The following is a 25146-nucleotide window of genomic DNA, read 5'->3' as shown; positions in this document are numbered from 1 at the left end:
AAAATGAAAAAGTAAAGTATTCCAGACACCAAATAACAAAACAAAAATCAGAATAGGGATAGGGCCACTAACAGAGCACAAGATAAACTCACAATTTACATTAACGACATTGAAATGGCAGAAATATTGAATAGTTACTTTACCTCTGTATTTACCAGGGAGACTAACAAGGTAGGCAGAACCTTAGAAGAAGAGGTCGAAAAAGATATTAAACATTTAAGATAGAAAAGGGGGGAGATAATAAACTAATCAAACTAAGGGAGGATAAGACCCCTGGTCTGGATGGATTGCATCCACAAATATTAAAAGAAGTTAGGGAGGAGATAGCAGAGGCACTATTACATATATATAATAATTCACCAGAAAAGGGAAAAGTGCCAGAGGACAAGCAGGCAGCTAATGTTATTCCTATATTTAAAAAGGGAGATTGAACAGGTCCAGGGAATTATAGACCAGTTAGCTTAACTTCGGTTGTAGGAAAGATAATGGAACCTTTATTCAAAGATGTAATAGAAAAACATCTAGAGAACAAAAATATAATAAAGAATAGGCAGCACGGATTTCAGAATTCTTTAAAGAAGTAACAGAAAGAGTAGACAAGGGTAATACAGTAGATGTAATATATTTATTTTTCCAAAAAGCCTTCGATAAGGTACTACATGGTAGACTCATGGCTAAGGTCAGAGCATGTGGAGTCGTGGGACAGGTAGCAGAATGGATAGCAAGCTGGCTACAAAATAGAAAACAGGGGTCAAGGGTAGCTACTCAGACTGGCAAAAGGTGGGAAGTGGTATACCACAGCGATCGGTGCTGGGACCATTGTTATTCACAATTTACTTAACGATTTGGATTCGGGAATCGGAAGTACATTCTCAAAATTTGCAGATGAATCAGGATGCCACATACTGCTTGGATAATAAGGGGGGAAAATTGGATAAGGGTCCGTTCTGAGCGATAGTACCCTGCGCCGAACGGACCCTCCACAGGCAGCATGTGAAATTCGTGCTGCCTGATAGTTACCCTGAAATCTCCGTGCAGCAAGCGCAGACCTCGCTGTTGAGAGGCTGCACGGAGAATGAGGACGTTGAAAATGGGGTGTGGCCAGCGCATGTCATCAGCTGCTTGCACTATTTAACGGTGCAGGCACATTTCTAATGGCAGATACACAGCCAAGGAGGAGAAGGAAGAATGGCATCATGAGTAGCTGCACCAGCAAAAGAACGGGCACCAAGATTCTCGGATGATGCTCTGGAGGCCCTGGTGGAAGGGGTGGACCAGAGGAGGGCAGCATTGTACCCGCAGGGTGGCCGGAGACCGTCTAGACTACAGCTGCGTAGGCATTGGCAGGCCATGGCACAGGAGGTGAATATGAGGAGCATTGCAGCACACACGTGGGTGCAGTGCCGCAAGAAATTTAATTACTTGACACGCGTGGTCAAGATGATTGAATGCAAGTGTCAAGTGGCACATTCTACCAACTGCACCAATACTCCATGCACGACACCTCCCGTCACCCACCTACCCACCAACAAACACTGCCCATCCATACGCAGTGCTGCATCTCACACGCACATAATACCACACTTGCAGGCCACACAACCACCACTCAAGTCACACAAGCTGGCAGCTATTCAACCATGACAGGCATATCACCCACACACCTTGCAGGACACTCACTGACACACTTTCCTCTGTCTTGCAGGAGAAGATGGCGTATAACACCCGCCAGCAGGAGGGACCTGAGGCTGGACGGGCACGTCTACACGTCCTCACCCCCCTAGAGGAGATGGTGCTCAGGATCATTGGGCGGGCCATCGCTGCAGCCGTTACAACGTGCCGCGCTGGAGGTCCGGTCAATGGGGTCTCTGCATATCCAATTATCCTTCTTTTCCACATCTCCCTTCTCCCATAATCTTTTCTGACTCATGTGCTGCACACGCTGCCAGCACGCACCTCTTACTTGCTTCTCTACCCATTCCACAACTCAACCCATTTCCCTTTGCCATTGCAGATACCCAAGAACACGTGGCGGCACCCGAGGAGGAAGAGGAGGGGGAGGAGAAGAACACTGAAGCCACACCATCACTTGATCTGACACTTGCTTGCACCAGCTCAGAGACTGACAGTGCACATCCTTTAGAGGTTAGGTTAGAGGAGGGATCTGCACGTGGTGAGACATCGAGCACAAGTGCACAGGAGCCGGGGCGGAGGGAACGGATACCACAGGAGCCAACTTGCCGGAGGGCGAGGTCGCTCACTAGTTCTGCTGCAGAGGAGTCAGATGAGGACTTCGATGGGCCAGGCTACAGAAGACGGCTGATGGGCGTACACAACAAATGCTTGGGACACTGGAAAGCCTGCCAGAAAGTCTGCGCATAATGAGAAGGGGCATGGAGGAGTCCAGCTCCAACTTGGAGCAGGGCTTTGCGCGGAGCAGGGAGCCCATCCTTTCCAACGTGGAACGGGTGGTCACCTCCATCAGCGCACCTGTGGAACCCACCATGATGCAGCGTCTGATGACTGATGTCACAGCATCCATTGCAGCACAAACATCTGCCATCCAAGGTCTGACTGTTGCATTTGCAGCTCAGACTGCTGCACTGGAAGCTCAGACTGCTGCTATCGTGGCTCTGTGGACCACTGTGGAACGGGGCTTCCAAGGCATCACAGCACTCCAGCAATCCGTTCTCCAGCCGATCACCAGGAATGCTGAGGCGCCGCCCCGGGAGAGTGCCAGTGGCACCATGGCAGTCGAACCTGCTGTTCTCTCTCAGGATGACAGCATTCCTGCTCCCACCCCTGCCACTCCGCCAGTGCCCCTGTCATTGCCTGTCGGCCAGCCAGGCCAGACTGCTGCAGCCCATGCTGAGATGGTGCAGTCTGAAGCCGGGCCCTTCAGGCCCAGAGCTGCTCGAGATCGTCCTCCAAGGCCATCTGGACGTTCCTCCATTGAAAGCCAGCAGCCTTCCACCACCCATGCTCCAGCCACTGGGGAAGCACCTCGTAGGACCGCTAGGATAGGTAAAGGCACACAGACAACAGGCACTAAGGGAATGCACAAGGGTGAATAGTTCTGTTATGTTTGCATATTTTCATTTATTAATCCATAAATGAGAGTTTGATTTTGCATTTGGTGGTGGTTTTTATTCATGCATTGAGCTGAGAGGGACACCAATGTGTAATGTGATGGAGGCGATTTGATTGTCTTGTGGGAGGGGAAAGGTGGGGAATGTAGGACTGTTGGTGAGTTGGGGAATGTAGTTCCAATTATTGATATCGGGCACGGATCAGGCGAGCACGCACAGCCCTTGCAGACAAGGCTTGTGGTTCCTGCTGCACCCTTGCGTCCTCCTCCACTTCCTCTTCCGGCTTCCCCCCCCTCCTCCTGCTCCTCCTCAGCCTCCCTTCTCCTGCACTTCCGCCTCTTCCTCCTCAGCCTCTTTCTCCTCCACCTCTGGCTCAGGATCTTCTGCAGTCATTGGTGGCAAAGGCTGGTCCCTCCTGATGGCGAGGTTGTGCAGCGTGCAGCAGACCACCACGAATCTGCCCACCCACTCGAGAGTACTGCAGGGCTCCTCCAGACCAGTCTAGACAGCGGAAGCGTTGTTTGAGGAGGCCTATGGTGTGCTCCACGATGTGGCTTGTGGCAGCATGGCTCTCATTATAGGCCTGCTGTGCACGTGTGCATGGATTCTTGACCGGTGTCATGAGCCACGTCGTGAGGGGATAGCCCTTGTCGCCCACTAGCCAGCCTTTGACTGCTGCGTCAGATGAAAGATAGCTGGCATGTTGGACTACCGCATGACGAAGGCGTCGTGACTACTCCCAGGGTAGCGGGCATTGGCCTCCAAGATATGATGCGTGTGGTCACACACCAGCTGTACGTTGAGGGAGTGGAAGCCCTTTCGGTTGACGAAGACAGCTGAGTTGATGTGCAGGGCACGCTGGGCAATATGTGTGCAGTCCATGGCACCCTGCACCATGGGGAAGCCAGCAATGCAGGCGAACCCCTGTGCTCGCTCATTCTGATTGCCTCTATCGAGAGGAAAGGTGATGAACCTGTTCCTCATGTGGTACAGTGCATCTGTGACCTCCCTTATGCAGCAGTGCACTGCATACTGCAAGATGTTGCAAATGTCGCCAGCAGAGGCCTGAAATGCTCCTGAGCCGTAGAAATTCAGCGCCATGGTGACCTTCACAGCCACAGGCAATGCTGTCCTCGCCCTGCTCTGAGGGTACAGTTGTGGCCGCACCAGTTGACAGATCTTGGTGACGGCTTCCTTGGTGAATCTCAGGTGTCGGATGCAATCCTCCTTGGTCATGTTGAGGTAGGAGGATTGATCCCTGAAGGCCCTCGTTGGGTAGGGCCTCCTGCTCAGTGCCCTGCACCTCCTCGTCCTCTGTCTCCTCGCAGCTTGTCCCGCTAGGTGTAACCTCTCTGCATGCTCCAAGTCATGCCCAATGCCCAACGGGAGCCCTAGCAGACTGCCCATGGTTGCCAGGAATGTTGTTCCACCAGGGTTGTAGTTTCTTGACCCATTAGGCAATACCTGCCAAAGCACTCTCAAAAGTAGTGTAGGAACTCTGAATAAGAATAGGGAGCTTCAAAAAACACTTCCTACTCCTCCAGCAGCCAGAAGCAATAATCCAGCAACTAACCTGCAACACCTGCATGGCCCTTTAAATAGCACCGGTGGGGGGTCCTTCAGGCACTGTTAGAAACGTTTAGATGGTCGGGGATAAGACTGTGCGTTGAGTTGAGCGTTAAGGTCCAAAATTATGTGTATCACTTTAAATCAGTGTTGCACACTGATTGCAGCCATTTTCTCCCTACTTTACACGCTTCCAGCTTTCGGGGTTAACGCATGCGCTAACTCCTATACCAAGATGGCGTCTGGCACACTTCATGCAGGAAACGTGCGTGCGCATCCAAGATGCCATCTTGGATGTCAGAGGGGCCGTGTAGCGCCGAAACAACGGGCACTACATGGCCCAATTTAGCGCCCTTAGTGTCTAAATGGGATAGAGGAGCAAAAGGATCTCGGGGTACAGATACACAAATCACTAAAAGCTGCGACGCAGGTTAATAAGGCCATAAAAAAGGCAAATCAAGTACCAGGGTTCATTTCTAGTGGGATAGAATTGAAAAGCAAGAAGATATGTTAAACTTGTATGGAACCTTGGTTAGACCACACTTGGAGTATTGTGCACAGTTCTGGTCTCCATATTATAGAAAGGATGTCGAGGCATTGGACAGGATGCAAAAAAGATTCACAAGGATGATACCAGAACTGAGAGGATATCCTTATCAGGAAAGGCTGAAGAGGCTGGGACTCTTCCCTACAAAAGAGGAGGCTGAGGGGTGACCTGATAGAGGTCTTTAAGATAATGATAGGGTAGACGTAGGGAAGATGTTTCCACTTGTGGGGGAGTCCAAAACTGGAGGTCATAAATATAAAATAGTTGCTAATAAATCCAATAGGGAATTCAGGAGAAACTTCTTTACCCAAAGAGTGGTAAGTATGTGGAACCCTCTATCTCAAGGAATAGTTGAGGCAAATAGCATTGATGCATTTAAGGGGAAGCTTGATAAACACGTGGATGAGAAAGGGATAGAAGAGTATGCTGATAGGGTTAGATGAAGTAGGGAAGGAGGAGGCTCGTGTGGAGCAAAAATGCCGGCATAGACCAGTTGGGCCAAATGGCTATAGTTTTGATTTAATAGTATACATAGGGAGTAATCCCAGCCATTAGTGCTGTTAGTGACATTAAGAGTAAACAGGGACCTGTTCCACTGCGTTAGCTACCAGACTCGAGAGGAGCAGGACTGGGGGCAAAAGGGACCTAGGTACACTGTTTTGTCAGCAAACACTGACACGCTGACTCGGCCCCCAAAGCCTTCGACATAATTATCGCAATGACGCCGATGCCAGATAGTCAGTCGGGGCCAGGGAGAAGCACAACCAGATGCAACCCGAATCTGCAAAAGCAGGATATCTGTTGCCATTTTCTCTCAATACTTCTTATTCAAATTTTCTTTTTGGCTGAAATTAGACAAGACAGAAACTTCTTTACCCAAAGAGTGGTAAGAATGTGGAATGCTATACCACAAGGTAGTTGAGACAAATAGCATAGATACATTTAAGGGGAAGCTAGATAAACACGTGGAGGAGAAAGGAATAGAAGGGTATCCTGATAGGGTTAGATGAAGTAGGGAGGGAGGAGGCTTGTATGGAGCATAAATGCCGACATAGACCATTTGGGCCGAATGGCCTGTTTTTGTGCTGTTGTTTTGATGTAACTCGATGTAAGACACTATGGGAGGGTGATAATGTGCTCCTGTTGCACTAGGCATTATGTGCATTTGTGGGCAAGATACTGATCTGACGCTATAACATAAGGTCAGCTAATTTGAACAATCTGTCAGTTTCCCACCTCTTAGCACATGAGTGCCAAGAGGTAAACTGGCAGATTATCTGTCTCTTAAAGAGCTGCTGATGCCCTTAAAGATGTCCTACTACAGAGGAACAAAAATGGCCGAGAAAGAACGGTCCCATTCAGTAATAATGAGCTAGAATTTGCTGTGAGCGGTGACTTGCACTTGCCCATAGATGTTCTATGGGCTTTTGCAAGGCAAGTTGCGATCAGCCAAACAGCTCAGCGCCCTCTACAGGGTGTCTGGGACCTATGTGAACAGGGCAAGCAACTGTGTATCTCCTTAACCAATCAGATTGAAGAATTGTTAATGAGCGGCGCAGAGTCTGAAGCAGGTAGTGCATGTTAGAATAGTGAATTCAATGTCAAATCAGGTACAGAAAGCGAAATAAAGAGAGGGAAAGAAAGATTCGATTTAGAGATAAAAGAGACAAAGAAAAAGTTAAAAAATATATATTTACATTGTTTTTTAAATTTCCAACAATAATTAAAAGCTGAATGAATGAGACTCCACACTCGTAAAAGTTAATTTTCAGTGCCAGAGAGATTGTTTGGCAGTAATTAAGACTTACCATGTCGTTAAAAGGGTACTTAGACTGGAATGGACAAACCCTAACTTTTTGTGGCGAATTTAGTCCGTATCTACGACATCAGTACAGGAACTTCATGCTGTTCATTTGAATGGGGAGCCAGAAGGCGAGATGCCGTTTTTGCACAGTTTATGGAGGGGCATTGCATCTCGGACAGCAGCTTCCGGATTTTCGCGTTTAACTGCGCATCTCCGCTCACCAGCAGTTGCTGTCCGATTCGCGCATAAATAATGATGAGCGCTGGTAGCCTCAGCGTTATTTTCACAGCAAAATCTGGCCCATAGTCTTGGAAGAGGTCCTGGAACAAAGGATTGCTCTATGTGGAGAAGGAGCTAACCTGCAATAAAGAGCAGTGTCAGAGTAGCAAGGGTGGAGGTGACATAGCGAATGAATGCAGTCTCATGTGTGGCGCAAACATGGGATCAGGTGAGGAAGAAATTTGCTGTGCTTTTCGAGGTTGCCAAGGTAAGTATGCTGATATGTGGTTGATTTCACAATGGCCAGAAATTTCTTCGGCTCTGTTCCTGCTCTGTTATAATTTTGCTGCAAGTACAGCAGAAACCCCACATTTATGGGAAAGTTATGGCAGTGGAGCAGCAGCAGCTCCGAGGAAGTTCCCAGCCAATTATCCCTTATAATTCATAACGGTGCACTTCAATCTAAACTTGGGTGTACCATTACAGAGAAATAATGTACTGCATTCTGACAACTATCAACATACGTGAATAGGCATGATCATGTTGTAGACTGTGTAATGTGATATCAATGTATGTATCCTATGCACAATTAGATATGACAAATGTGAAGCACCAGGAACGCTGCCAGCACAAGATACATGAATGATGCGTGTTAACACACTTCCATAATGTACCTGTTGGCCTGGGCATTTGGGTGGCACAGATCATATTGCCAATATATGTCCCCTTTTAAATTTGCCTGCAGGAGAAAGTTGCACATAACAGGAAGCAACACATGCTGACCTAAGCTGAAAGAATCATAAAATCATAGAAAATAGGAGCAAGAGTAGGCCATTCGGCCCTTCGAGCCTGCTCCGCCATTTAAAATGATCATGGCTGATCGTCTAACTCAGTACCCTGTTCCTGCTTTTTCCCCATATCCCTTGATCTCTTTAGCATTAAGAAATATATCTATCTCCTTCTTGAATATATTTAATGACTTGGCCTCCACTGCCTTCTGTGGTAGAGAATTCCACAGGTTCACCACCCTCTGAGTAAAGAAATTTCTCCTCATTTTGGTTCTAAATAACATACCCCGTATCCTGAGACTGTGACGCCTGGTTATGGACTCTCCATCCATCGGGAACATCCTCACTGCATCCAGTCTGTCTAGTCCTGTTAGAATTTTATATGTTTCGATGAGATCACCTCTCATTCTTCTAAACTCTAGTGAATATAGGCCTAGTCGACCCAATCTCTCCTCATACGTCAGTCCTGCCATTCCCGGTATCAGTCCGGTAAACCTTCATTGCACTCCCTCCATGGCAAGGGTATCCTTCCTCAGATAAGGATACCAAAACTGCACACAATACTCCAGATGTGGTCTCACCAATGCCCTGTACAACTGCAGTAAGACATCCCTGTTCCTGTACTCAACTCCTCTTGCAATGAACGCCAGCATACCATTCGCCTTCCTAACTGCTTGCTGCACCTGAATGCCCGCTTTCAGCGACTGGTTTACAAGGACACCCAGGTCTCGTTGCACCTCCCCTTTTCCCAATCAATCACCATTCAGATAATAATATGTCTTTCTGTTTTTTTCAACCAAAGTGGATAACCTCACATTTATCCACAAAATACTGCATCTGCCATGTTCTTGCCCACTCACCCAACTTGTCTAAATCACATTGGAGCCTCATTGCATCCTCCTCGCAGCTGACATTCCACCCCAGCTTTGTGTCGTCTGCAAACTTGGAAATGTTACATTCTGTTCCCTCATCCAAATTATTGGTATATATTGCGAATAGCTGGGGCCCAAGCACTGATCCCCGCGGTACCCCACTAGTCACTGCCTGCCAGAAGCCTTGACTTCTTATGAGGAGAGCGCATCGGAGATTCTGAACCAAGTGATCAAGAGGAGGCCATGTAACTGCCCACTGACAAGTCCCAATCAAGCATCTCACAGCACCCTGCATTACCCACTTCTACAGTTGCACACCAGCACAGATAAATCTAATCTGGATGAGAAGGCTAGTTAGTTTCAGGAGGATGCACTCACTGATGCACATGGAATGAGTGAGTAGGATTATGTGAGGGTAGAATTGACAGAGATCTAAGCTGCTGGCCAAAGGGAAGACTCTAAGGCTCCTTTAGTCATTGAGCCCATTTTCTTATTGGATTTGGAACCCACAATGTTTACAAATACAGTTTGGTAGCTGAACATCAGAACCTCATGGAGTCATTTAAGAGTTTGTCGAACGCTTGTACAGTTTGGGTGAGTATAGAGGCGTCCACAATCCACATCTGTGCAGCACTGCCTTACAGAGCTGTAGATCACCATAGAGAACAAGGACATTCTAGGGTTCTCTGCCATGGAGCCCACCTTGGCTGAGGTCATAATCGTCCATCATGAATGCTTTGATTGGGGCAATATAGCCCATGAGTTACAGCAATCCATCTTGTCTGCATTCACCATGTTTGAGAACAAGATAACAAGACAACAACCTTACTGCTGCCCAGAGGTCTGCTTCTATACAGATCAGTGGTCATGATGAGGGAGTGCCCAGCAGCAGATGATATGGATTATACCAGTGTTTCTCAGAGCAACACCACATCTGTAACATCGAATCACTCTGCTGAAATAGCTACAGATATGTTAGAGAGCATACAGGCCCAGTCAGTGAATTGTGCCCTTTGTTGACTTTCCATTGACTTTCTACCCAAGGAACACAAGGTTAGAAAGTACACATCATGCACTCTCACAAAATACACTGAAGACAGCTGCATCACACAGTGGTAAATAAAATTTAATATAATTAAAACAGTAATGTGTTGTGAGACTTCATTTCAGATGAGACAGAATGAGATAATTGGGGAAAAATGCTGTTATATTGATGGGTCCTAATGTAGGGTTGTGGATGATGGCTACAATGGTTTGTTTGGTTTATTTGGCCAAGGTGTAGGCTAATGTTAAATGAATATTGTGCATTTGATGTTTCAAGCATTTGAGCGAATATATCATTGATTACAGCCTGCCTTTAGAACCTTGTTGAGTGATCAATTGTTTTTGGAAATATTTGTTAGCGTATTTGTCAGGATCAACTTTTACCACTAGTTACTGCTTCCTATCTTCTGCTTCCACGATGGCAAGGCCTCTTGCAGGGTGAAGTTGCGCTGCTGTGAGTTTTCCAGGAAGAAATAGATGAATTGAGCAGCCCTTGCAAACAACACTGGGCAATTTGGTGGACATTTCCTTTGGTTGCTTAGGACTTTGTGTCGTTAAAGTTCAAGGCAACAGGTACCTTGACCGACATGGATGATCACCACTGCTGTGGAAAGTGTTTTCAACTTAGGCTGCAGGAATGTGCACAGTTCTATGACAATTTTTGGGGGGAATCGTAGTCTCCTTATGAAGGCGTCTTCCTGCATGTCCAGATATGAATGTCTGGCCATGTACAGACAGCGGATGATACAATGACAGATACTAAGTAAGCACAAAATGTGCCAACATACTTGTCTGGCAGCCATCCTCTGATCATCTTCTTTCAAAACTTGAAAAAAGGAAGATGCCGAAAGAAATACCTATATAAGCAGCGCAGTATGAAATAAGCCTGATGCACAAAGGCTGAGCTCACAAATGGAGCACAGCTTTAAGAAGCTGATTGTATGGATTAAAGTGCCTTTGTGCCTAAGTGGCAAAGCAGACATGCTACGACCGATATCCGCAGCAAAGTACCATTATTATAAGAGGAAAAATAATGAGCAGGTAATGGCAGCACTTTTTTTTTAAAAGCCTACTTTAAGAGCCCTAGACAAAACATTACTGAAGGGGCTTCCCTTGCAGTATCCATTTGAAATGAGTACTGAACATCTGAAACGATGTTTAGGTGCTCCAGGTGTTCTATGGAATTTTTCCCTAATTTAAATAAAATTGAAGGCTCTAAGTGCTCAAACTGCTTTTGGCCCACATTGTGACAGAGTGCATTATCAGCCCCTATTTTCCTTTCACAGGCATTGCATATAACATAACACAAAGTATATTGATCATTGCCCGAGGCACAGAAAACACTAAAGGAATAGGAGACACAATTCTATAATTAACTAGGAATTGTTCATAAACGGGCCATCAATTTCTTTTTTCTGTTTTTTTTGAGATAAACATCATTGTTCTCCAAAGGCATTTTTCATCAATAATTTGTAGTTTCATCGGTACAATGAAAGACACAAAGAGGACACAGAAAACTCGAATCAACCTTGTTTTTTCATCTTCATAATGTCAGATTCCAGAACTCAATTTCAGAGTAAGAAATATTAGATTTAATTAAAGATCTGCAGTGGATCACTTTATTCTTTAGTGCGCTGAAAAATCATTACTTTCAAAGTTTGCATGTTTCCCTTCATCTAAAATCTGCTCAAATTATTTCTTTCAAATTCCCAATGGTTAATTTTATGAAGTAAAATTGGAGACTTGCACACTGTTAAATCAGAATTCACCATATGTTCTTAAAATAAACTGCAATATGTTGATTTTGTTACATTTTTTAATACTACTGCAATCTTGATAGTCATTGGGACTCCCAATGCAGCCCATCTCTAATAGCATGAGCTACAACACTGTAACCCAATTTTCCAACGCGGACTTGGACATTGTTTAAAAAGGGAGAAAGAGATTAACCAAATAATTACAAGCCAATCAGTCTAACCTCAGTGGTAGGCAAATTATTGGAATCAATTCTGAAGGACAGCAGCATAAATCATAATTTAGAAAGGCACGGGTTAATCAAGGACAGTCAGCATCGATTTGTTGAGGGAAGATCGTGTCTGACTAACTCGATTGAATTTTTTGAGGAGGTAACATGGATGGTCGATGAGGGTAACACGTTTGATGTAGTGAACATGGAATTTATCAAGGCGTTTGACAAGGTCCCACATGGCAGACTGGTGATAATAGTAAAAGCCAATGGGATTCAAAGGAAAGTGGCTAGTTGGATCCAAAATTGGCTCAGTGGCAGGAAGCAAAGGGTAATGGTGACGGGTGTTTTTGCGACTGGAAGGCTGTTTCCAGTGGGGTGCGGCAAGGCTCAGTACTAGGCCCTTTGCTTTTTGTGGCATATATTAGTGATTTGGACTTGAATTTGGGGGACTTGATTAAGAAGTTTGCAGATGATACAAAAATTAGCCGTGCGGTTGACAGTGAGGGGGAAAACTGTAGACTGCAGGAAAACATCAATGAACTGGTCAGGTGGGCAGAAAGGTGGCAAATGGAATTCAATCCAGAGAATTGTGAGGTAATGCATTTGGGGAGGGCAAACAAGGCAAGGGAGTACACAATAAATGGGAGGATACTGAGAGGTGTACAGGAACAAAGGGGCCTTGGAGTGCATGTCCACAGATCCCCGAAGGTAGCAGGACAGGTAGATAAGGTGGTTAAAAAGGCATATGGGATAGTTTCCTTTATTAGCCAAGGCATAGAATATAAGAGCAGGGAGGTTATGCTAGAACTGTATAAAACATTGGTTAGGCCACAACTTGAGTGCTGCGTACAGTTCTGGTCACCACATTACAGGAAAGATGTGATTGCACTAGAGAGGATACAGAGGAGATTTACGAGGATGTTGCCAGGGCTGGAGAATTATATCTATGAGAAAAGATTGGATAGGCTAGGGTTGTTTTCTTTGGAACAAAGGAGGCTGAGGGGAGATTTAATTGAGGTATATAAAATTATGACGGGACTAGATAGAGTGGATATGGAGGACCTGTTTTCCTTAGCAGAGGGGGCAGTGACTGGGGGCATAGATTTAAAGTAATTGGTAGAAGGATTAGAGGGGAGCTGAAGAGAATATTTTTCACCCAGAGAGTAACCCTCAACTCATTTAAAAAGTACTGGGATGTGCTCTTGAAGTGCCATAACCTACAGGGCTATGGACCAAGTGCTAGATAGTTCTTTCGGCCGACACAGACACGATGGACCGAATGGCCTCGTCCTGTGCCGTAACTTTCTATGATTCTATGATTCACTGCTAGTGAGGCTCAGCATCTGGAGTCTTTCTAAAATTATCCCTATTAAGGAATTTGTTTGCTTGAGTTAGCTACATTGTGTATGGGAAAAATGATTTACAGTCTATCAAATTCCCTACCGGGAAATTAAGCTTCTCTTGGGGTAAAGTTAAACTATAATAGCTTCAACAGAAAAAATACAGTACTGTACCCCTGAACATTGCAGCTGCAAATACAAACAAATAAATTAAGTTGGTTTCCCTATTCAAGATGCCACCTGAATTAAGTGGAGATCTGTGTATCCTAGAGCTATCAGTGATGGAGTAGTATTGCAGGACTAACCGTAAAAAAGCCTCTCTACCCTTCAGCTGAGAGACTGAGAAGGGAGTTCTAGAAAGAGAGAAAGATATATGGATTATGTTTCTTGTAGGACTGGTGGATTTTGCTGCCTCTAAAGTACTAGCTTTGTAAAATCCTTTCATGCAATGTGGAGAATCAGTATCTCTGAAACGTTATGATTGATCATGGGTTTTTCTCAAATGGACTCAGATGCAAAAAATCTCCAGAATATAACGTTATTTACATGTATACCAAGAGCTTTCTCGCCTCCAGCTAGTCCATGAAAACCCTGTAACCACACACTCTCTAAACTGGAGTATACCTGTTTTCTTTGTCTTTATAATGACTTAATTCTCTAATGGTCTTTATTAATATTATACATGTACATAACATAGTACCTAGTGCTGCCTCAGGGTTCTTCCCAAGTCTGTCAAAGCCGGAAGAGATAGCCCATTCCAGTTTTCAACCCCAGAGTTTACAGTTTCGCATAACACAAATAAATCTTTCCCCACAATGACAATCTTACATTTAGAAAATATCAAACCGAACAACATGATTGGGGCAGATTGCCCAACAGTTTGTAGCAAGGGAGGGGGAGGTGGAGGTTCAAACAGGATACTTGTAAAATCTTTGGGTTCTGAATGTGTAAAATTGAGATGATTCCAAAGATGTAGTAATATAATAAAGTGTCTCTGTTGCCAGGAATTGAAAGATTACAGATGAAGTCCCTAACATCTGAGATGCTCATAGAATCAGTCCGTCAAAGATAAATTTAAAAAAGGGCTAAGTAATGAATGGCAGATGCATACAGAATTGCTGTCATCAGTTGAGTAGAAGACATTTGAGAATAAGATTTCTCCTGGGCACTTTAACTTCTATCATCTTCAGTAGGTGGTTGGAACTGAAAATTAGTCTCAGATGTTTCTGTGATGTTTAAATAATCAGTGTTTTCTGTCTGATGGTTAACAGTTTTTGAGCTTCCATTGATTGATTTTCAAGAATTAAATGTACGTTCATATTTTCAATCTCTTCTTCCATTTTTTCCAATTATTCCCCCTTTTCCATGAGGGCGTTGGTTCCTTGCTGGGATACAGTTCCACAGGCACTTGGCAATTCTGGTATCTTCCCCCATATGGTCATGCTTCATATGTGAGCTAGACAATAAGTGTTTGCAGCTGAACTTGACCTATCATCACCTGATGATAAGGAGCAAGAACCTTGCTTGATTTTCCCTTTCCTAACACATGGGGCTTATGGCCTATTATGATACCCTGTACTATCACTTCATCTAAAATCAGCTAATTTAACAGAGACATAGGCTAATTATTTTCAATATGGATGAAATCTGGCAAATTGTTACTCTGTCGCTTCACAAGATGTATTTAATTATATTCTATGCCATTCAAACTGCTAGTTGTGCAAAGAGCTGTTACAGTTGGAATGTGTTTAAAAGAAAGACTTGCACTTATATAGCGCCTTTCACAACTGCAGGATGTCCCAAAGCGCTTCACAACCAATTAAGTACTTTTGAAGTGTAGTCACTGTTGTAATGTAGGCAACTCAGCAGCCAATTTGCACATAGCAAGGTCCCACAAACAGCAATAAAATAAATGACCTAATCATCTGTTTTAGGTCTTGGTTGAGGGATAAATATTGGCCAGTAATATTGTAAGTAATTTTCTTTATGGCCAACATCTTCTTTCTGCTGCTGCCCCAATTTGAGTGCATGTGTACCTGATATATCCCCAGTCTTTTTTGGTTGAATGAGGGACTTTAATCAAGGCTTAGTAGCTCAGATAAATCTGCTAAGGGCCTTGTTATAATTCATGGAATGGGCAGCATGTGGAGCAGGTAATCTAATCACTTTAATGATGTTGGCTCTAACAGACCATCATACAGGTAGAGCAGGCCATCTCTGCAGGTCACTATGAATAGTTGCAAACAGCTGGAGATAATTAGCAGTGCAACTTTCAGATACTTGCATTTGTACCTAAATATTTAAAGCTTGACAGAAAGGAAAGTTAGAGCCAATCTAAAGATTGATGTAATCAATATTTTTGTGACCAAAATGCCCATATTTTGAAAATGTAGGTTTTAAGTGGTGAAAGCTGATCTTTCTTGGGGACTTTGGGATAGAAATTCATGTTGAGCGGTAGGGCAAGACGGGCGGTACCGTATTGGCCGCTTCTTATACGCACCACCCAATAATCATTTCAGTGGACCTGAATATCGGACGGGGTGTCCATTTTGCGCTGCCACCCAAGTTGAATTTCTACCCCCAGGGTCCTTGTTATACTACCTTTTACTCAAGAACGTGTTGCAGGTTTCACCATGTGTGTTGACAAGTGAAAACTTGTTCATTAGTTGTAGAAATGATCTAAATTTATCTCATTTGACAATGGTAATTTTCTAGAGTGAAGCCGTAATTGAGCACACGGATGTTAATTTTGCTTTGCTAACAGCATGCCTATTTATCGATGTAATAGCCTAATTTCTTGATTTTGAAAGCAGCAAAATGTTTAACAGATGCACAGTGCAATACTTCTGTGAGTCCCAGCTGTAGAGTATCAATCAGCCTACATATTACATTAACCTTACCAAAAATCCATTAAATATAAATTTAAAAGGTCTCTGTTTGTGCTGCATAATTATTAAGAGAACAGCTATACTAGCTTGAGACATGTAGAAAATGACAGCAGGTGCAGTCAAGTTGTTGGATTCTGGCAGATTTTTCTATAGCAATGTTTTTCTCAAACTTATTTACTTGTACTATGTTCAATTTATTCATACACCATTTCAAGTATTATATTTGGCGAGTCTGTCGATCCACTGTCTCGTGCCCCATTCAGGGTAAGATTGGTACAAATGAAATGGAGAAACAAAAAGAAACATATTTTACACCTTCAGAAATAAATAGTAAAATTCACCTGGTGCTGTTTATGACTACCGCCTGTCCATCAAACTAATGGATACATCTGGGTTTTCTCCAGTCAGATTCATGCTACAAGAATTCAATAAGCTTGCCCCACAGAAATATTAAGTTAGTGTATTCCTAAACTGATGCTCATTTTCCAAATTCTCAAGCAGTTAACCAGCTGCTTAATCACTAGTACTAACAAACGGGCTATAAACACAGCTGTGCAGTGAAGAAATCAGAATGCACAGACAGTGGTCGCTCATAACACAGCCCCTATCTGCCATTACCCGAGAACATGGATTTAAAGGCAATGGTGCACTTACCTGGATTTGTCCAGGGAATTCTGTCTTTGTAAACTGTAATTCATGAGAGAGGTCTGCCAAATGCTGAAATCTGACCACCAGCCAAACTCGACCACAAACATGATACTACTAGTGGCTGTCAAGTTCCTTTAGATCTCATGCTTTTTCCAGGGTGCCATAGGCAGCATCAGTCAATCTCCAGTGCACAAATATATCAAGCAGACTGGTGCCTTGTTTGTTAGAACAAGCAATTCCATCACTTTTCACTTGGACAGCTGGCAACAGCAAAAGGGCACTGCATTTATTCCAAATGGCAAGATTCCCAAAATTGCTGAGCATCACTGATGCTGATGGATACACAATAGCTACATCTTCATGATCCGCAAGGACTACCACTCCACCAATGTTCAGCTTGCCTGGATCATGCAAGTTAATGCCTGCTTCCCAGGCAGCAGCCATGATGTCTTTATTTTATGTCTCCATTATTTGACCCACAAAGAAGAGTGCAAAGGAGATCAACCTGTTGAGCCCTGGTTCTTGACATTTCTATGACAGCTGTGAACAGCTGCCAAGATGCATGCAGCTAACATTATCAAACACAACATAGGCATCTTGAAGTGACAGATCAGTGTACATCCTGCTACTTAACTCAGCCAAAGTGTCTAGGATCAGCATAGTCTGCTGCATGCTGCACAATTTAATGATCCAACATGATATAACTGTAGACTTCCTGGAGGAGGACAAGCAATTCCAACATGAAGAGGAGCCAGAAGCTCCTGCTGCTGAAGGCTCTTTGAAGATTGCTAGAACTGTACAGGCTCTCATTGACAAGACCCTCTCCTAAGTTCACCATCCACTCCATTGCATCAACAAACTTCTGCCCATCATTACTGTACCATCACCAAAATCACAATGTAAATATCATTTACATTGCCTTTAGCTGCAAACAAATTACCAAGGATCCCTTTCCTGTCACCTGCTGATACATTATCGAACACCATACCAAGAACGTTTTCTGTACAACCAAATACTAATTTCCTACAAGTGATCTGTATATGTGCCGTTTGGTGACACTCTATGACAGGTATACTCCAAACCCTAACTAGTTGAATATGGACCTAACTCCCCATTCATGTCACGGAAGCTGAATTTTCTCTTGTCCCACAATTTTTTAGGTTATAATAGGATGTGGGGATACTATACAGTTTTGCCCAGCTAATGTGCGAAGTGAGAATTGGGGTAAGTTTACCCATAGTTTATGGCAGAAGAGAAATCATGTGACACCATGTTTGAATGCAGCAAACTTAAACTCCAGCAAACATCTGAAGATAGATATAGAAACTGCCATTAATACATAGCCTGAAGTAAACTTCAGCCTACATTACTAAAAAAACAGATTATCTGGTCATTATCACATTGCTGTTTGTGGGACCTTGCTGTGCGCAAATTGGCTGCCACGTTTCCTACACTTCCAAAGTATTTAATTGGCTCTAAAGTGCTTTGGGACATCCTGAGGTCGTGAAAGGCGCTATATAAATACAAGTCTTCCTGTGCTGTCAATTTCAAGCGGTAGGCCCCCAAACTTACCAGTTACAATAAATTCCTGTTCAAAACAACATTAAAAAAATCCTCTTGAGTGATATAGAAATAAACTATTTTGTTCAACTGTCTTTGCAAAACAGTATTGTATTGAAAATTCAGAAATCACATCTTGTAATTGTTTTTTGTTTGTCATTTTGTTAGCGAGGAAATAATGGAAGGATTGTTGAGAGTTGCCAGTATACAGGGGATAGTTTTGGTATCCAACTAGGCAATCACAAATGTCTTAGCTATGTTTCTACTTGGCCAATCCATAATTAATTTACTTTTTCATTTATCGTAGTTTGTGTGTTTCAGCTTTGTTTTCCTTTTCTTTTCCAATTGCACCTCTTTTTTCTTGTTTATCATGTTTGTTAAATTAATTTCACAGATAAAGGATTAGAGATCAATGTAGCTATTGATTGATATTCTGAATCATATGCTGATGAAATTTAAGATATTTGTCAATTTCTATCTGGTTTCCTGATTCATTTCAGTTACACTGTTATTTTTTAGTTTCCATGATGTGGAGATGCCAGTGTTGGACTGGGGTGGACAAATATAAGGACTTGCACAACACCAGGTTATAGTCCAACAGTTTTATTTTAAATCACAAGCTTTCGGAGCTTACCTCCTTCGTCACCTGACGTTTAAATGACTGTTTTTGGCTCATTCCTATTTTCCATAAGGGTTAAATATTTGGACTACTTTCCCCTTATTTCTCCTTGCCTGTATTTGCTTGTAATAGCTATTAATACATCTAATTTTGAGTCAGTGGATTTTGATTTGGCCAATAACAGTCACTAGAAGAATTAAGGCTCTGATCCGCTGCTGGAAGTGCAGTGGGGCAAGACTTCTGCCTGCCCAATGGCCCCAGCCTTGACTCTGTCTGAAATTAGAATATCACTGGGCAGATAAAGGTGTGAGTCCTGCCAGCATTTGGCATTTGAGGGGTGGGGAACACTCTGGAAATTTCGAGGAAACAACAGTGACTGGGAGACACATCCTCCAATGTCCTACCTACCTTCTCTATGTAGTGATGTCAGGAACCTTTCCTTTTTTAATATTTGCAGTGAATTTGCACTCACCACACAAGGTGCCAACGTGTTGCATAGCTCAGTGTCGACATATAAAAAGATTTACCCCCTAACATGTAACCTAGTTTTATGCTTACGTAACTTATACTCATGCCCTCCGGTCCTTTCTAACACAAATAATCTATCCACATGGACCGAATCTAATCCTTTCATTATTTTAAAGATCCAAGTCAAAACTCCTTGAAGTCTATGCTTTTTTTTTAAAGAGTAAATAACCCAAGCTCTCTTAGTCTATTGTGGTAACTAAGAGCCTTTAAACTAGGTATCAGTCTAGTAGTTCTCCTCTGAACCTTTTCTAGGGCCTCTATAATCATCCACCATGTGAGGGGACCAAAGCTGAAGACAGTATTCTAAATAAAGCTTAACCAAGGTCCTATACAATGACAGTATATTTTTTTTATATATAGTATTTGTTTTGTACTTAAACTTCCTGGAAATACATCATGGTACTCTTATTTGCTTTTGCATTCAGAAATTCATGCACTATAACACCGAAGCATTTCTCCCCCTCAATAGCCTTATGCTCTCATCCCTACATAGTGTACAAATGCTTGACATTGGCCCTACCTACATTCAAAACACTTTATCTATATTAAGTGACATTGCATCTAGATCTGCTTGTAATCTATTTTAACCAGTTTTCATTCAGTACTTTTTTTGAATACGTGAAGATACTTTGCTTTAAAACCCCAATATTTAAAAGTAATTTTTTCCAAATCCTTTATGTGGAAAAATGGTTAAAATATCCCAAAATGTAATGGTCATCAATACAATGAGCTTCTGGTAAGTACAAGTCTACAGTATGGAACTCTGCATAATTCAATGCTAATTGACACTCAAAAAGGCCATAAAAAGTGTGGAGCTTGGAAATGTTGCACTGGTCTGAAAGCCAGTATTTTGGAGTTGGGTTGGTCTTGGGTGCATTGCAGTGCAGAGGGAAACTTACTTTGCATGTAACCTGTACTTGAAAGCTTTCAATTCTTTAATTCTGATTCTAAGTTTAAAAAAAGGAAGCGTGTTTTATTTTTCAGTACTGACATCCCCCACCGTAGGAACATAGGAATTCCTAAACGTGAAAAGACTAAGGTCCATCTAGTTCACCTTCTACCATCCTGGTAGTCGTATGATATAATGATAACGGAGTTGTTGAACTAATCATAGTAATCAATCTCTATCAATTAGTCTACAACAGATCCAGAAATGACACGCGATAAACCCCAGTGGTGCACAGCTTTGGGAAATCACCTGTTCCTCCGAAGTATGTTACATTTACCACTTGTCATGTCTCCAATTACTCATAGACTGAATCCCAAAATGTTATTTTCTGAAAAAAATCTATCTAATTTGATCTCAAACGACCATCCCTCCATTTAAAAAAAAATAAACATTTAAAGCAGATGTCCTATCAAGACTGTAATTTTGCATGTGGGTGAATGGACAAACCTAAGTACAAATTCCTGTCCATTTTCGGCCAAACTTTATTTATCACACAGAGTATGGCACAGTAACACTCACTGTTGAATATATTATGAAATGTTTCATATATATTGAAAAGAATGGTGTACAACTATTTTCACATCCCACTCCAGGGAAATAATGATAAGTAATGGTATTTGCTTCGACAGTTTTATCAAACAAATGTGATGGAGTTGCAAATTCTCATGCACTGATAACCATGGTTAATAGTTTGGAAAAATTGCATCAAGTACCTAAAACAAAACAGCATACCCTGAAGTCAGCACTGAAACGTAAAGTGGTTGGGCGTGAAGCCTATGATGTGATATGATGTGATGTGGTGCAGTTGGAATCTTGTGACCCACTTTGATCAGTAAAAGTAGTGAATGATTTTACTGCCTTTGAGAAATCACACACATTTTGTGAGTGAATATGCTTGTTTTACTGCTATGATATTTAATGGCTATAAATGGGTATATGTCTGAAGTTAGTTCAATTTTTAATTTTAAAATACTCTTCTCCAATTTTGAATGAATAATGATGCAATTCCAGATGAAAAAGTTAGCATGCATTGTTCTTAGTTCTTTTATAAGATTTTGTATTAAAATTGATGATGTTTTGATCTTTGGTTTAATTTTTGTAATTATCAATACTACAAAATTATCATTTCCTCTGTTTAAAGCTACTAAAATTGAAATGCAGTAACTTATTGGGTCTGATCCCTGTCTGCCAGAGGATATTAACTTTACAGCTGGTCATTTTTCAGTACTTGGACTGCATATCAAATTGTCCTGAAGTTATCGAGCAGAATGTTAAAAAAGACTGCTGCTGTAAATTCCTCTTTGTTTTATTTGTAGTAATTGTAGTTTGATGATGAATGACTTTGTTAACATAGTATTATTATGCAATGTATTATAATGTAATGACAGTCCAAAGGACTCAACTGCATTTTTGCCGTATTTTCTCAAGACTCCATGCACCTTCAGCGCTCCATTCAGCAGCCTAGCCAACAACTGGTTAAATCTACCCAATGAGTTTAGTGGTGCTAATAGGAGATTTCAACCATTGGAGCTCATGGGACGTTGGCAGAAAGGTTACCTTCTATTTGCAGTGTGATTTGTCATCCTTGAAATATAAAGGTCATGTCATTCATCAGTAGCACAGTTCCACCATAGATACCATACTAACCCCATAATGGTAATTTAATTACTAGCTCTGTTAGGTTTCAGTACCCAAGTGAAAGTTTCTCTGTCCCATACCATTTTCTAGAAATGTTTTTGAAATTGATATAATTAGGTTTTTACAACATCTTAATATTTTCAAATTTAGCTGTAATTTCTTTTTGATTGTATTAAATAATTATTTTCATATGTTTTACAGTGACTGGGGAAATATTTACAGTCCCCCCATCATTCTGCCCAGTGAACAGCTGAAAGATCGGAAAAATACCCCTTCACCCAGACAACCCGCTATTCTTCAGGATTTAAGAAGTATGAGAATTTGATACTTGTTGTGTTTAACAATTCAGCAAAACAAATGGGTGCATCAACAGAACAGATTATGTCACATGGCAGGATGTATATAGTCATTCTTTATAGATGGCCCTTAAATGGCAATTACTTCTGGTGTTGCAAAAAGGTGTCTATGCCTGTTTGTGTGTATCAAAGCACTGGTTGGGAATTTTAAATACTATTTTTAACATAATATAAGATATCTAAGTATTCTGAAAATTTGGGAATTTCTATTAACTTTGAAGATTTTTTAAAAAGCGATTAAAGGAAAGCACCTTCTTATGTTTGAAATGCTGGCAGTCTCTGCACATCAAACACTTGCATATTTCTTTTGTTGAGAGCAAATGTTTGTTATTTATCAATGGTATCTTCCTTTATATAGTTTAATACTGAAGGAATATTTGCTTCCACCAGCAAAATCGCTCCCCCAACCTTTACTGCTGCCTTGGAGGAGTGCCCCACTTGCAACACTAATTTCCACCCCCACCCTCGGGGAAGCTGGATGACTACATGAGGGAGAAAGGAATAGAGCGATATGCTGATAGGGTTAGATGTGGTAGGGTGAGAGGAGGCTTGTGTGGAGCATAAACACCGGCATAGACCAGTTGGGTTGAATGGCCTGTTTCTGTGCTGTAAATTCTATGTAATTCTGTGTAAAAATATGAGAAAGAGAGTGTTTGAATATAGGATTTAATCTTAATGAATTGCAAATTATTTCTCAATGTTACCAACAAGTTTAGTTTCCTTCTGTAAATGTTGATTAGATTTTTTCACAAACAGGAAAGAAACATAGGCCTAGAAATTTGGCTGCATAGCTGAGCTTCCATTGAAGATATTCGAGCTCCCTTGGAGGATGACCTTGAGCAGCTGTGGGCATGGAGGGCCCGGCTACAGACTGCAGCATCTCAGCATGGGTTGCAGCAGTCTGGGCCGGCTGGCTCAGTGGCACCAACAAAGGCACTGGCAGAGTTTCTGGAGGGGGAACAGGCATGCTATCATCTGGAGAGAAAGAGAGAGGACAGCAGTTGCCTCTCCCATGGAACCAAGGCCACTCATTTGATCGGTGCAGCCACAACAACGCACAAGAAACTTGACACCATCCAGGACTGAGCAACTCATTTGCTCAGTGCCACTGCCACCGGACTCAAGATTCAGAGATGATATCTGACTGCAGTATATACACTCTACAGGATGCATTGCAGCAACTCACCAAGGTTACTTCAACAGCACTTCCCTGCACTGCAACCTCTACCACTGAGAAAGACAAGAGCAGCAATGTTGTGGGAACACCATCATCTCCAAGTTCCCCTCTGAGTCACAGACCACGTTGACTTGGACATCTATTGACAACATAGTATGCTTTGATTTATAGTGATTTGTCCTGTAAGTCCACCCCAGCATCCTATTTGCTTTCGCTATTGCTTCACTGCATTGGTCATGAACCTTTAGAGATCTGTGCATTAGAACACCCAGATCTCTTTCTTTCTCCACCAGCTTTACTTTTCCCTGAAGAGTGTATGTATGTTCAGCATTCGTCTGCCCACGTGCATAACACTGCACTTTTCTAAGTTAAACATCATTTGCCAGTTACGGGCCCAATTCCCCAGCGTGTCTAAATCTGTTTGTAGTGGTGGAGCACCGTCTACTGACTGACTGACTCTCGCAAATGTCTTAGTGTCATTTGCAAACTTGCAGATCATTCCCCCAACACCTACATCTAGATCATTAATGAAAATAGTAAATAGTAACGGCCCTAACACTGATCCCTGCGGGACACCACTGGTGACCATGCTCCAAGCAGATCCAAATGCATCTACAACCATTTTCTGTCTGCAATCTTTCACCCAATTCTCAACAGTATTTCAACACAAACTCCTAAATTTACTCCTTAAATCATATTTAGTTTGTGAGGTACTGTTATCGTTCAGTCAATTAGACCCTTCTCTACTATCATTATTGTGTATATCATCCTAATATAAATAGATAAAACTAAATTATTTCTTGGAAATGTGTGACATCACTGTTGAGTGATTTACAAGACAACAGTTTAAAACTATTGATTTCTAAAACAATCTAAGTAACTCATTGAATCATTTAATCAGGTCATGATTTATCACACGAAATCAATTATATTATTTGTGCAATCACAATGCAACTCTAGATGTGAAATAGTAAAATTGACTTAAGTCTACCTACCATTTATCTTTCATGGTCAGCATCACACTTAATATACAATATTCTTCCACAAATTTCATAATCTTTAAAACAAATTACTGTGATTGTCAACATCTGTGATAAATATAAGTTTAAAGCATAATTTTATTTTTAAGAAGTGCTTTCTTAACAGAGCAGAAGTTTTTTTTATATATTGAATGACTTTGGCATCTGTGCGAACATTCTCTAGTGTGACCAGTGAAGCTTCTGGCTAAAATGCAGTTAAAGTCCATGACTTGGGATGAGAAATGCCATTTGGCCCATTAGTTCACCTGAGTTATGAGTCTGTGCTTTGAATTCTCTATTTCACATATGTTTTTGTATTGCCATTTCAGCCCTAGTACAGTCAGTTCCCTCTTGAACAATTCAGCACATTCTGCATTCACTGGAGTTGGTGACGAACATATTCTGAAAATCTGTACAAAGTATGAAGGAGTTTGACCTTAACTTACATTTATGTCATGATTTCATTAAGTTGATTAAAGAACAGAAGGAACAGGAAAAGGCCATCCCACCCTTCAAATTCGATCAGATC

At 42.1% G+C, this 25146-nt stretch overlaps 1 protein-coding gene across 2 annotated transcripts in view; it reads left to right on the top strand.

Moving 5' to 3' along the window:
- cfap20dc (CFAP20 domain containing) overlaps positions 1 to 25146 on the top strand; it is a 365860-nt gene that overhangs the window by 330909 nt on the left and 9805 nt on the right. For both annotated transcript variants that reach the window (XM_067998825.1, XM_067998824.1), the window contains one exon: positions 22267 to 22376. In XM_067998825.1, the coding sequence (XP_067854926.1) occupies positions 22267 to 22376 (110 nt within the window). The remainder of the gene's footprint in view (positions 1 to 22266; positions 22377 to 25146) is intronic.

Source organism: Heptranchias perlo, chromosome 17 (assembly GCF_035084215.1).
Source record: "Heptranchias perlo isolate sHepPer1 chromosome 17, sHepPer1.hap1, whole genome shotgun sequence".
Taxonomy (NCBI): domain Eukaryota; kingdom Metazoa; phylum Chordata; class Chondrichthyes; order Hexanchiformes; family Hexanchidae; genus Heptranchias; species Heptranchias perlo.
The sequence above is the reverse complement of the archived record's forward strand: the minus strand, read 5'-3'. Positions and strand labels throughout refer to the sequence as shown.